At 40.5% G+C, this 14,087-nt stretch overlaps 1 protein-coding gene across 1 annotated transcript in view; it reads left to right on the forward strand.

Moving 5' to 3' along the window:
• The window catches only part of NEK9 (NIMA related kinase 9), a 41,237-nt gene that overhangs the window by 5,494 nt on the left and 21,656 nt on the right, over window positions 1–14,087 (forward strand). Inside the window, exons 5-13 of the mRNA XM_043920819.1 lie at window positions 1,067–1,172; window positions 2,834–2,965; window positions 4,542–4,652; window positions 5,650–5,714; window positions 8,445–8,495; window positions 8,957–9,149; window positions 10,928–11,072; window positions 11,724–11,924; window positions 12,111–12,157. Of these exons, the coding sequence (XP_043776754.1) occupies window positions 1,067–1,172; window positions 2,834–2,965; window positions 4,542–4,652; window positions 5,650–5,714; window positions 8,445–8,495; window positions 8,957–9,149; window positions 10,928–11,072; window positions 11,724–11,924; window positions 12,111–12,157 (1,051 nt within the window). The remainder of the gene's footprint in view (window positions 1–1,066; window positions 1,173–2,833; window positions 2,966–4,541; window positions 4,653–5,649; window positions 5,715–8,444; window positions 8,496–8,956; window positions 9,150–10,927; window positions 11,073–11,723; window positions 11,925–12,110; window positions 12,158–14,087) is intronic.

A 14,087-nucleotide genomic window follows, 5' to 3' on the forward strand; every position in this document is an offset into this window, starting at 1 on the left:
CAGTACAGCCTAGAAGGCCACTATAAAAGTTGTATTAGACTGGTTGGAATTCACAGTAAATGTTTTCTCTGAGCAATAAAATTGGCATTTGTTTTTAATTTAAGTAAAAAGCTTATTCATTGTTTTACAATTAATTATGCAGTTTTACCAGATCTTGACCAGGGGGAAACAGCTTTCTATTCACTTCTGGCTATAGGAGAGAACCTTTATTCAGCACAACCATCAACATTACTTTTCAAGAAATTTACAATTTACGTCCATTCCAAGTGGTAAATGCTAGTCTTTTTTTTTTTTTCCAATAAAAAGACCATTAACTTAAAAAAAAAGAACATTTTCACTTCACTATACCCTTAAATGAGTCATGGACTACTGCTAGAAATTAATATTAATACACTAGGTTTTTTTTTATTGGTTTGTCCATTTAACATATTTCTTGATAGTTGTTGAGTAGCTACAGTTGTATATTGTTTTATTTTTGAAAATTATCAAAAATATTGTTCTGATTTTTTCACATCTTTCAATAAAGGAAGGCACAGGGTGAACCAGGCACAGTTTATTTGTGTTACAAATGGTCAGTTCATCTTTAGAAAGATAGCTGGTGATTTTATTTAGGTGATCTGTATGGCCTAATCATTTTGCTGCTGGGATGTGCTTCTCTTGCCTTAACAGATTTGAAACTTTGACACAACTCAGTGTTAAAATTGCCTGAATATCACTTAATTCAAGGCACCAGTGGTAATTGAAGAGGCAGTACACCTTATAGGAATTACCTAGGGCACTTTTTTTTTTTAATCTGACCTTTCAACTTCTCCTAATGACTTCAGTGTTTGGGGGGATGTGCCTATGCTGTGAGTCCCTGGAGAATGAAGTAATTCTCTGCCTCTACTCCCCCAAGTTCCCTTCTCAGTGTTAAAATGTATGAGAAAATAATGAACACTCATTTGGATCCCATAACAGCCTGAACAGTGGTAACACACTCTTTTATTTTGTACTAATTTGGGGCGAGAAGGTAGATGAGATAAAACAGTTGAGTGTATGGGTTTAATATACAGCATTTTTTCTCCAGGGATATAAAGACATTAAATATTTTTCTGACCAAGGCAAACCTGATAAAACTTGGAGATTATGGCCTAGCAAAGAAACTGAATTCTGAGTATTCCATGGCTGAGACGGTAAGTATGTGTTATCATTGACTTAGTTGGGCTTTTTTTATTTTTTATTTATTTTTTGTAATTTGGTGGTGCCACACAGCCTGAGGGGCCTTAAGTGAAGTCCTGATAACCACTGGACCACCAGGGAATTCCCCCTTGACTTTTTTTTTTTCTTTTCCTTTCTTGCACCTTGAGATATAACTGTACCTCCTAAATCTTGCATACTTTGTCTCAGTGTTTTTGCAAGTTCTTCATACTTAGAAAGCAAGTCTTTTATAAGTCATACTTTAAAAAGGAGTCTTTTCCCTAGACCCACTACCAGGTATTTATATGCTCTTGTGTTTTTTAAGAGCCATTGTCCACATAACAGCTCAGACATCATCGCCGTTTCCAACCCTGACTAAAGACTTTCTAAAAGCAATAAAATGCTTTACCATCTTTTCCAGCTTAGGATCTTCAGTAGATCTCACTTTGTCTCTCATTTAATGTTTTGAGTTTCGAATGTTAGACGTCTCTCTTTGTGTTTCCTTTGAATTTTTTCTGGTTCTGAAACCCTATATTACAAATAAAGGCTGATGCCCAGAAAACAATCTCATCCTTAATATGATACACAGTCTGCACCACAGGGCTGCCTTTTGACCTGATCCTATGAAGGACCATTGGTAAAGAGGAGACATAAATTGATCTCTGACAATAGTGATCTGATCCTTTTAGGACTTATAAAACCCAATTATTACTCTTCTGGTTTCACAGTGCTCTGTCTTTAGAAGACCTTGAAAATGTAAGTTACTAAAATTAGTTTTGTCCTGATTTTTTTTAAAATAATATTGAGATATCCCTGCAAGCAATCTAGAAACATCCAAGGATACTGATAGCCAGGGTTGGGAGTCTGCTTCAGAGACAGTCTGCTTGTATGATGTTGCTGTATTGAGTTTCTGAGGAAGTAGTCATGCCCTTGCATGGATTTTTCTCATCAAGAATAATCCAGTAAAATAAATGCCAAGTAAGCCGTCTGAAAAATTGCTTTGTTTTGCTCATGAAAGATGGCTATCAGTGTTATTAGAATTTCTTGGGTACTCATTGTCTCTCATTTCGGGAGAGACATGACCTCCATTCAGGACATTTTCCTTCCAGCACATTCTTGAACTTAGAAGATCTTTTTGAATTTGAAAGAAATTCACTATGTTAGTATTACAGATGTTAAGTTGAGTTGTTTACAGAGTTTCACTACTGTGTGTTTATCAGTTAGAACTTTTAAACCCCTTTATTCAATTACCATCTCCCACTACCGCTTTTTGTTTTTTTTTTTTCCATTGGTGAACTTTTACCAAGTATGCTTTTTCCAAGTCTGTGAAGTCTTCAGTGGTCTTTGAATGCCTAAATCTTCTGTGATCCAGGAATCACAGAGCTGTTCTGCCTCCCAAGTTACCACAGGTCTTCACCACAGAGATTGTCTGTTTATAACTGGCCCAGGACATTTGATATGAATAAGATTTCTCCCCAGAGTGGCATCAGCTCAGAATGATAACGGGATATGCTGTTTGATGGGAATGTTTTGGGATATGCTGATGAATGTTCTATAGTTATCACTAACTCCTGGGAAATTTAATTTAGTTGTTAAAATATTAATATAGTTACCTCAGAAAAGAAGTTAATTTTTGATTGCTTTCTTTGTTGTTCAGCTTGTGGGAACTCCGTATTATATGTCTCCAGAGCTCTGCCAAGGAGTAAAATACAATTTCAAGTCTGATATCTGGGCAGTAGGCTGTGTCATTTTTGAATTACTTACCCTGAAGAGAACATTTGATGCTACAGTAAGTTGATGTATTATCCCTACGTTGTCCTTGCAAATGGTCCAACTTGGTTGAGAGAATCAACTTCATTTACCCCTGAGCTTCTGACTTCTTGAACAGAAATCAACTGTAGGCAAAATAATAACCAGTGTTCAGGCACTGGCTTAGTAGTGTATTGTAAAGTACTACAGACAAGATTTATTTCCAACTTGAATTCCCCATTGAAAAATAATCATAATCAAGTAGTTTGAGCATGGTCCTTGAATCCATTGACTATAATTTTAAAACTGACTGTAGGATCGATTGTGTGATGCAGCGGTTTGGGTAAGCCATTTCATTTCTTATGCTCTAGCTACATCATTTTATAAAAGCTAAGGCAAATTGTATAATACTCATTAAAGTGTTTTGATCTTTTTTGTGAAAGATTACACACTGACTCTTAGTTTTACTAAAACTGTTTTATAAACAAATACCTTTAAGTCTCTCTTCTTCTTAAAGTAAAGCCTAGTGTTAAGTAGTGCTTCTTAAGCTTTAATATACATAGGAAATCACCTGGGCATCTTGTTAAAATTCAGACTCTATTTTAGTGTGTCTAGATCTAGTCCTGGTATTCTGCATTTCTGACAGACTCCCAGATGATTCTGATGCTTGTTCATGGACCACAATTTGAGTAGCACAAGTGGGTTCACATCCAATATCCTCTACAAACCAGATGTGAGAACTTAGGCAAATCACCACATCTCTTTGATTCTCTTATTTTGTCAATAACAAGGGAAAAGATACATATTCCCCTTATAGAGCTGCTCTTCTAATGTATATGAAAATGCAAATGTAAGATAATGCAAAGTTCTTTGGCCTTTTATGAGACCTGTTTATTTTTCTAAGTCCTGAAGTTTATTTTCTTAAGTAATATAGTGGAAGGAAAATGAGTTTTGGAGTCAGACAGACTTTGGTTGGAATTATGGCTCCATTTTTTTACTGTTTGTGTAGTCTTGGGCAGGTTACCTTACATCTCTGAATTGATGATGATAACCTTGTGTGGTGTTTACAAGAGTTAAAAAACATATGTGCAAAAAAAAAAAAAAAAACATATGTGCAACTTATGTTACATAGTGATCTCTTAGTAAATGTGGTGGTGGCATTGTTATAATAATTTCTTGTCATTATCAACTTATTATTCATTGCCTTGTCTTTTGCAGCAGAGTGTCACCTGACCATTATTAGGATATATAAATCAGGAGGCAAATTAGTTAGCAAAGGAGATACTTAAAGTCAAGAAGCATAGCTAACTTTGCTTTCCTTTTTCTTGGGAGTCAGTTGAGGGGTCAGATTATAATATACTCTTGAGTATTATTCTGTTGGTCACGTAGTCATACCTCCGTGTTGGCCAGTTGGTTTCATTCTCTCTGATAGTAGTAGTGCATCTCCAGCCATTTCTTAGTGAAGTATACTAATAGTTGTAAAAAGAAGTCAGACCTAATTTACAGCTATTGCCGTTTCTTTATATGATAATCACAGATATCTCAAAGCCCCTACTGGTAGATTGTAATGCCATCTTTATAAAACCAAGGACAATACCATAATCATTTTCTCATAGAATCCACTCAACTTGTGTGTGAAGATTGTACAAGGCATCCGGGCCATGGAAGTTGATTCTAGCCAGTACTCTTTGGAACTGATCCAAATGGTCCATGCATGCCTTGACCAGGTAAGTATAATTTGCATATTGATTTCAGTTCACTGTTTTCCCTTCCAGCCTTAGTGTCTGGAGTATGGCACAGAGGAACTTGCACAAAACCACGTCCACATCCCCAGGGTAGGATGTATTTGTGGCTGTATTCAGGTGAATGAAAAGTGAAAGTGTCAGTTATGTCTGCCTCTTTGCGACCACATGGACTGTAGCCCACCAGGCTCCTCTGTCTGTGGAATTCTGCAGGCAAGAATACTGGAGCGGGTAGCCATTCCCTTCTCCAGAGGATCTTCCCAACCCAGGGACCGAACCCGGGTCTCTTGCATTGCAGGCAGATTCTTTACCGTCTGGGCCACCAGGAGGTCCATTCAGGTGAATTGGCAATTCACGCGAGTAGTGTGCTTCAGCCAACAGATTCTCCCTTTATTAGTTTGGGAAATTGTGCTCCATTTTTTATAATCAAGATTAGTTTTTATAAACTGTATAAAATAAGAGGTAATTTAGAATTCCTGATGTACAGAATGTATATAGTTTTTAAATGTCACAGTTGCCTTGCAGTGTAGCTCTAGGTCAGTATTATTCAGAGGTATTCCAGGAACCACAGGCGTGAGAATCCCCAGGGGGTGGGCAAGTTTTACAAGAAGAAAATGAAGATTCCTGGGCCCTACCCCAGACCTTCTGGATCAGAATTTCTGTGAATAAAGCCCAGAAATCTTTATTTGTATCAGGTACTCCAGGAGATTCTCACGTTCTGTATATATTGAAATGTGAGAATCACTACCCTAACAGTTAAAACCAGTGAGGAAGGTGCATTTCTCATTCTGACATGAAAGTGCTGATGGTAATGAGCATGAAGCATAGAATGTGACATAATAGTTTTTTTAAATAAAAAGGATGATATATAGTGGTCTCTCAATAGCAAACCTACAGCCTTCTGAGAGGAAGTAAAATGCCTCTTTAGATCCCATTTTGCCCATTTCCTTTAAGTTAAAACTAACCCATTGGTACTTTTTAGGATCCTGAGCAGAGACCCACTGCAGATGAACTTCTAGATCGACCCCTTCTCAGGAAACGCAGAAGGTAAAGAACAAAGAAGTCGCTTCATTGTCTTTCTGTAGATGGGCAACTGACTTCATAGGCCTGACCAGAGTACCACAGAGAGAGGGTGGTGTTCCCTGACGTGGCCACTCTGGTGCTATTTTCTTCCAGCATCTCTGCTTTCGTCGCTCGACTTCGACCTCCCTCGCCCCTGCTAGTATGTTCTGAATCGATCCTGATGAGGCCCTAAACCCCCCATCTTCTGTGAGTTCTCTAGAGTTTGGGCACGAGAGTGTAGTAATTAAGAGAGGAAGGCTCTGGACTCAGTCACCCTTACGTTTGTATCTGAGTTCTGTCACTGTCTTTGTCAAGTTATTTAACATCTCTGACCCCTAGTTTTCTTCTCTATGAAGTGAGGTCGGCTGAGGATTGAAGGAGGCAATGCATATAAAGTGCTCAGCCCAGGGCCTGGCACAAGGTGCTCAACAGTTGTTGGATAGGAGTGCGGGATTGGACTGGGCCATTGCTTTTTAGTGCATTTGTTTAGATGGTAGGTTGTAATTGGAGGGGTCCTCTTCAGATACCTTTTGCCCATTTCCCATAGTCGAGTTTGATTGATTCCTGACAGGTTATTTTCTGAGATTTATTCAGTGTTAGAGGTCTCTAGAGGTAGAAGGAAGGCCCTTTATCCCTCACTTTTTGTAGGAGGCTTCAAACCCTAGCTCACAGGAAAAGATGTTCTTTATCCTTCTTAAATGCCCTAGTCTCTGTTTCATCCTCTTACAGTATTTTACCCTTCTTCTGCCAGTTCTTTTGAATCTTCCCAACATTCAAACCTGTACTGTCTTCTTTTTCAAGTCTTGCCCTTGGATGCATTAAGTGTATACCTAATTCTGTAATCTCTGTTCTTTGGTCAGTATCTTTATTCTGTTGTGTTAAATTAATCTTTTCTGGTTTTCCAGTTGATCTCTAGCCAGTGTTTTAGTGCCTAGAATTACGTATAACACTCCAGATGCAGCACTGTAACCTTTCATTTATGTTCTATTCGTATTCAGGCAGTCACTCTTTAGGGCTTGGTAGGCATATTTAAATTCTTTATCTGACTTATTTTCTAACAGTATAATCACTGTTTAAATCTCTTATTTAAATATTTCCATTGATAATTTGTAATTGTAATTTTTATTGAGATAATTGGAGATATACATATAGTACTTCCTTAGCACTTTGTTCTTTGATGGAAAAACATAAGAGCTTTCCAGATAAAGCACAGACACAGAGAATTGTGAAAATATTCAGGAAGCACTAAGTCCTATTTGGCTACACTAGAGGTTTTAGACCTGGCGTTCTCAGTAGCAACACCACTAGAACTTTTAAAAATTACTGGTGTTCAAGCACCGCCCCAGGTCTTCAGCTATAATTGGTTTAGGCAGAATGGGAACCCTGACCTGAAACATGGGAATTGATGGAAGGAACCCTGGAAAAGTAGGTAGAGAATCTTGAATGCCAGATGAAGGAATTTGTGCTGTATTCAGGGAATTGTATGAAAGTGTTGGATATTTGAGAGGGCAGTTCATGTGATAAGAGATGGAACCTTAGGAAAAGTTATTTAGCAATACTAATATCAGTGTTAAGTCAGTGCAGGACTGAATAAAGTGTATTGAAACTTTGGTGAGACCAATTAGGTGCTACTACAGCCTAGTTGGACAGTTGTGTGGATGTGAGAGTTGGATCATATCCTACTTGTATGGCTGTGAGAGCTGGACCAAAAAGAAAGCTGAGCGCTGAAGAATTGCTGCTTTTGAACTGTGGTGTTGGAGAAGACTCTTGAGAGTCTCTTGGACTGCAAGGAGATCAAACCAGTCAATCTTAAAGGAAATCAGTCCTGAGTATTCATTGGAAGGACTGATGCTGAAGCTGAAGCTCCAATACTTTGGCCACCTGATGTGAAGAACTAACTCATTGGAAAAGACCCTGATGCTGGGGTTGAAGGATTGAAGGCAGGAGGAGAAAGGGATGACAGAGGGTGACATGGTTTGGATGGCCTCACTGACTCGATGGACATGAGTTTAAGCAAGCTCCAGGAGTTGCTGATGGACAGGGAAGCCTGGCGTGCTATAGTCCATGGGGTTGCAAAGAGTTGGACATGACTGAACAGCTGAACTGAACTGAACTGAACTGAATAGCCTAGTTGGGAAGTAAAGCTGCCCAGAGCTAAGGTGGTGAGGCTGAGAAGGATAGGTGAGGATAAAGGGCATTGTACAAGTAGAATCTGTAGAATTTGAATATTGAAGAAAAGACAGCTGAATCCAGAATCGCTGAAGTTTTAAGCCTAACTCACTGGGAGGATTGAAGGTGCCGGTTACAGAATCAGGCGAGTCAGAAAGAAAAGCTGTATGGGGAGAAAGACGGTGAGCTGAGCTTTAGAGATGTTGAGTTTTGGGAGTCACTGGGCAAACTCGATGGAGATGTTAGCAGGTTCCTAAAACGTGCATCAGAAGGAAGTTCTCGAGGCTCTCTGGTCCAGCCTAGAACATTCCTCAGAGATAGACAACAAATGACCCCAGACTGCTGGCCACATTGTGGTTAATGAATTGTCTAATGCTAGGCCTATGTAACTGTTTGAGTTGTATCGAAGTACTTTGCTAAAAGTGTTATAGCATCATATGAGGCATATGGTTTATAGAAGATTAAGTCTGTGAAAGGTTTTAAAGAGATACTGGTGCAATATAGAACTATTATTTCTCTCATGTATCTTTGCTTTTCTTTTGGTAGAGAGATGGAGGAAAAAGTCACACTGCTTAATGCACCTACAAAGAGACCAAGGTAATGCTCAGGAGACTCTTGAAAAAAGTAATATATCTTAAATTACCACTAGGGGGTCTTTCTTTCTTGGGTCTGGACATTGTTTGATCCCAGTAAGAAGCCTTTGGCATCCTTTCAGAAGCCCAGCATCCATCTAAATATCAAATAGTCATTTCAGAGAAGAAGAAAGCTGTAATTTCACCCTCTTGCCAAAGTGGACATCATTATCATGATGAATGTTGAAAAGCTGAAAAGTGTAGGTGTTATGGATCAGACTGGTATCTGATCTGGCTGGGCTGTGATGAAGCCCTGAGGCAAGAATTGCAAAGCCTGCCATGATAGAGGGTTGGAGTAAGTTGTCAAGAAAGAACATACTTTCTCATACCATAATTGGCAGTTCTACTCAGGGAACAGACTGAAAGCATTTTTCTTTGATACAATTTTTATGTTAAATGTGCCTTTGTTCTGGGGGTTGTTGGCAGGTCAAGCACTGTGACTGAAGCACCCATTGCTGTGGTAACATCCCGAACAAGTGAAGTCTATGTCTGGGGTGGTGGGAAATCCACCCCCCAGAAACTGGATGTCATCAAGAGTGGCTGTAGTGCCCGGCAGGTGTGTGCAGGGAATACCCACTTTGCTGTGGTCACAGTGGAGAAGGAGCTATACACTTGGGTGGTAAGTGAAAGCTACATACTTTAGAACAATGACGTGCACCTCACTAGGCCCAGGATGTGTAAGAATTTTGTTGGTTGAGTATGTGCTGCAGAAGTGGCAGCATGAGATGATGGAATGGAAGCTCTTGAGAGGAGGGATTTTTTTTCTGTTTAGTTCACTGATGTGTCCCAAGTGCCTGGTACATGTTAGGTCGCTTTTAAGTGTTCTTTGAATGAATGAATGAAAGAGAGAGTGAGAGAAGGAGAGAAAGAATTAAAAGGCTCGGACTCAGGAGACTGGATTCTCTTTTACAGGTGGGTGACTTCAGAAAGTCACTTGTTTACTCTGTTCCATTATCATGCATTTCAGAGCAACTTAGATCTGTGAAGTCGCTTTGTAAACAAATGAAGTAGTGTACCATGTCAGGAAAATTCCAAGACCTCCATCAGTGATTGAAGATGGTATATCTTGAGTAGAATTTTCCTTTGTTCCCCTCTAGATACTACCTTCTCTCTCACCTTGAACATACTGCATATTTTTGCTGTCTCTTCTTATCGCCCACTCATTCCTCATTCACCTGCCAGTCAATTGAAACTACTCTTGACAAAATGACCTCTAAATTATGAAAACAAAACAGATAGGTGCCCTTGAGTCCTTGCTTGACCTCAGTATTAACATACTGGTCACTTTTCCTTCTTGCAGGAAGCCTTGTCCTCCCTTGCCTTCCACGGGAGCATGTTCTCTTGGCTTTCCTCCTGTCTCTTCAGCTGTGCCTTCTTAGGCTAACTTCATGCTGCTTTTTCATTCCCCAGCCTGTCTGAGAACCTCAGTTCTTCCCACTCTTCCTCCTTCTGGAGGAAGCTCATTTTTTCCGGTAGTTTCAGATAAGTTCTCCAAGAGGACAGGCTTTATCCCCAGTGTGTGACAGAGTAGACACTCAACTATTGTGGAAAGAATGAGTGATTTGACCTCTGTTACAGAGTTTTAATTTGCTGTTATTTCCAAATACCCTCTCACTTGAAGAACTAGCTTCTGGGGGTACTTCTAGAGGTGAGTGAAATTAGTGCTTAAAAAACATTTGTAGAAGGCCTTACAGTTGGGCTATTAAATGGGAAGAATGACTCACCTCTCTAAAACTGCTGGGAAGTCATTTAGGACTATTGTCAGTGCCTTCTAGCAGCCTCTTTGATGTAGCCAGATTCCTTATGACTTGCATATTTCAGGGAGTGAGAGATGCTGTCGTGTCCAACTCTTTGCGACCGCGTGGACTATACAGTCCATGGAATTCTCCAGGCCAGAATACTGGAGTGGGTAGTTTTTCTCTTCTCCAGAGGATCTTCCCAACCCAGGGATCAAACCCAGGTCTCCCACATTGCAGGCAGATTCTTTACCAGCTGAGCAACAAGGGAAACCCCCCTGTGACTAAAATTTGTAAAACTTTTGTAAGGATTTCCAAGAGTCTGTCCTCCTATAGAAAAAAATCAAGCTAAACTATATAAAGACATTATTTTCATCATCACCCATAATTAGTTTACCTTAGACTTGAAGGAAAAAGACAGAATTGGGAATGTGTCCTTTTAAGTCCTGATAAGATATTTTAAAAATCTTTATCTGTTGGCAGGGGATTTTTACTATCTGTCATTAAAAGATTTAATGCCCTTACCTTTTTGCTTTGTTTTTGTTTCTTAATTATCAGCTGATTTTTTTCCTACTGTTTTTCTTAATAAGAAGTGATGTTAAAGATTGATTTGCTTTCGCATGAAAAGTTTAAAACTTCACAAGACCTGTTTATTTCACAGAACATGCAAGGGGGTACTAAACTCCATGGTCAGCTGGGCCATGGCGACAAAGCCTCCTACCGACAGCCAAAGCACGTAGAAAAGTTGCAAGGCAAAGCTATCCGTCAGGTGTCATGTGGTGATGATTTCACTGTCTGTGTAACAGGTAAGCCAGCAGCAGAAAGCACCCAGGTGCATTTCAGGTGGAGTGTTGTACTTAATTTTATGCAGTTTTAGCTGGGATTTTACACAAAAGACAAGATTCCAAAGAACCAAAGGCAGTGAGCAAATATACACTTTAATAGCAATATGCCCAACTTGATATAGCATTATGGGAGTGATGAGCAAGGAGAAAGCAGGTGGGTAACAGAAGAGGTGGGATTAGGAGAACTATATTGTCTTTCCCATTTTGAGGGCGGGGCTGGGGAGGAATAACCTCACTACCTAGTCAGGTGTAGATAATACTAAATCAGGAATCAGGAGCTAAAATTTAGTTTTGGTCTTACCATTACTCACTTTATGATTGCTTGGTGCTTCCTTTTTTCTCTGTAAAATAGAGATGGCCCGACAAAATTTTAAGCCTTTTTAACACAATCATCCCACCACTTTTTAAAAACAAACTGTTACATAACAGTATGCATGACCCTCTAAATACAAAGAACTCTAGGCTTCGTAGACAGTCTGTCAGATTTCTCTGCTGCAGTCATCTGATATGAGCTCATTGTCTGAGATTGTCCTCGTTCCAGTCCTGTCCAGCTTTCTCATTAGACAAAACAAGTAATTGATTTGGTGGGTTCTGCTTTCCTTCTTCTCACAGATGAAGGTCAGCTCTATGCCTTTGGATCTGACTATTATGGCTGCATGGGGGTGGACAAGGTTGCTGGCCCTGAAGTCTTAGAACCCATGCAGCTGGACTTCTTCCTGAGCAATCCAGTGGAGCAGGTCTCTTGTGGAGATAATCATGTGGTGGTTCTGACACGAAACAAAGACGTCTACTCTTGGGGCTGTGGTGAATATGGTAGGTGCTGCCTTGACACTCTCCGATTATTCCTAGGGGCACGGCCTGACTTCAAGCTTGTGCACCTCTAAACCTGTCATGCAGCCTCTATTTAAGTGTTAATTTAGTAAAAGAGAATCTTACAGAACATTTTCATTGGGATGGGAGCCCTCACATTAATGATTTTCTTTCTCATGTGTGTCTCAGGACGACTGGGTTTGGATTCGGAAGAGGATTACTACACACCACAAAAGGTAAAATCAGAGGCAGCTTCTTCTTAGAGCCTGTCTAGGTCACACAGCGTCCAGGAATAAGTCCTGCTTCCCTGCCGCCTCCTATCAAAGTGTTTATTTCTGAAATATTCCCTATCTGGGAGATTGACAATCCAGGATTCCTAACTTAGCACTCTGTGGTCTTGTCATCTGACTAAACCATGAAAAGTGGAGAAATGATGTAGCCACTGTGGACACTCTGGAGTCACGGCGTGCTCATCAGGCAGCACTGCATCAGCATGTCCAGTGAAGAAGGCACATCAAGCTACACACATCCTGTGAGGGAAGATGCTGGAATGCAGTATGCTGTCCTCTCACCTGGCACAGCCATTTCCCTTCCTCCTCCACAACTACACACCACATGAAGTAGTTGTTTGTATTTAGGGGTCATACTGTATGAAGCATAATACCTAATTCTTCAGCACTGTGGAAGCTGGCTCTGTCAGAGCTGGCGTGGGAGCGGAAACGAGCTGAGGGAGAGCACAGTCACGTTCCCACCCTAGAACAGAGGCTCGCCCCCTGGAAGGTTGACTGTAATCAGCTATACCTTTCACTATGAACGATGTTTGTTTACATTTTAAAAATTAACTAATATATCTGGGGAACCATTCTCACTGAGTAGAATTCATAGCTGTTCCTCTTCACCTGAAAAGGCTATAGTATTGTTAGAAGGTTTGAGTTTTCAGATTTCACAGGTACACCCATCATGTCTCCCACCTTTCTCCAGCCCTGTCTAGTTAGCTACAGAGGGATATGAGTCTTCAGACATCTTGGCTGCTGCCTCAGTCCTTGGTCACCTCATTTACTGTATGACTGGGACTCCACACGGCTGAGTTCTTCTGTAACCATCATGAGATATTGTATCTCAGAGGACTAAATCAGTAATAGATTGAAGCTTCTCCTTCCCCAGTGTTTTCTGAGAAGTGTTCCTAAGTAGTAACTAAGTACCTGTTGCTAAAACTTTGACAGGAGCTATCTGTTTAGTCAACCTGCAGTTGCCTGTTTATTATAAAACTTAAGCTCCTTATTGAAAACAGTAGTCTCTAAGTTCAGTTCAGTTCAGTTGCTCAGTTGTGTCCAACTCTTTGCAACCCCATGAACCACAGCACGCCAGGCCTCCCTGTCCATCACCAACTCCCGGAGTTGACTCAAACTCATGCCCATCGAGTCGGTGATGCCGTCCAGCCATCTCATCCTCTGTCGTCCCCTTCTCCTCCTGCCCCCAAACCCTCCCAGCATCAGGGTCTTTTCCAACGAGCCAACTCTTTGAATGAGGTGGCCAAAATACTGGAGTTTCAGCTTCAGCATCAGTCCTTCCAATGAACACCCAGGACTGATCTCCTTTGGGATGGACTGGTTGGATCTCCTTGCAGTCCAAGGGACTCTCAAGAGTCTTCTCCAACACCACAGTTCAAAAGCATCAATTCTTTGGCGCTCAGCTTTCTTCACAGTCCAACTCTCACATCCATACACGACCACTGGAAAAACCATAGCCTTGACTAGACAGACCTTTGTTGACAAAGTAATGTCTCTGCTTTTTAACATGCTATCTAGGTTGGCCATAACTTTCCTTCCAAGGAGTAGGCGTCTTTTAATTTCATGGCTGCAGTCACCATCCGCAGTGATTTTGGAGCCCCAAAAAATAAAGTCAGCCACTGTTTCCCCGTTTATTTCCCATGAAGTGATGGGACCAGATGCCATGATCTTAGTTTTCTGAATGTTGAGCTTTAAGTCAGCTTTTTCACTCTCTTCGTTCACTTTCATCAAGAGGCTCTTTACTTCTTCACTTTCTGCCATAAGGGTGGTGTCATCTGCATATCTGAGGTTATTGATATTTCTCCCGGCAGTCTAGATTCCAGCTTGTGCTTCCTCCAGCCCAGCGTTTCTCATGATGTACTCTGCATATAAGTTA

This window comes from Cervus elaphus, chromosome 12 (assembly GCF_910594005.1).
Source record: "Cervus elaphus chromosome 12, mCerEla1.1, whole genome shotgun sequence".
Classification (NCBI taxonomy): Eukaryota; Metazoa; Chordata; class Mammalia; order Artiodactyla; family Cervidae; genus Cervus; species Cervus elaphus.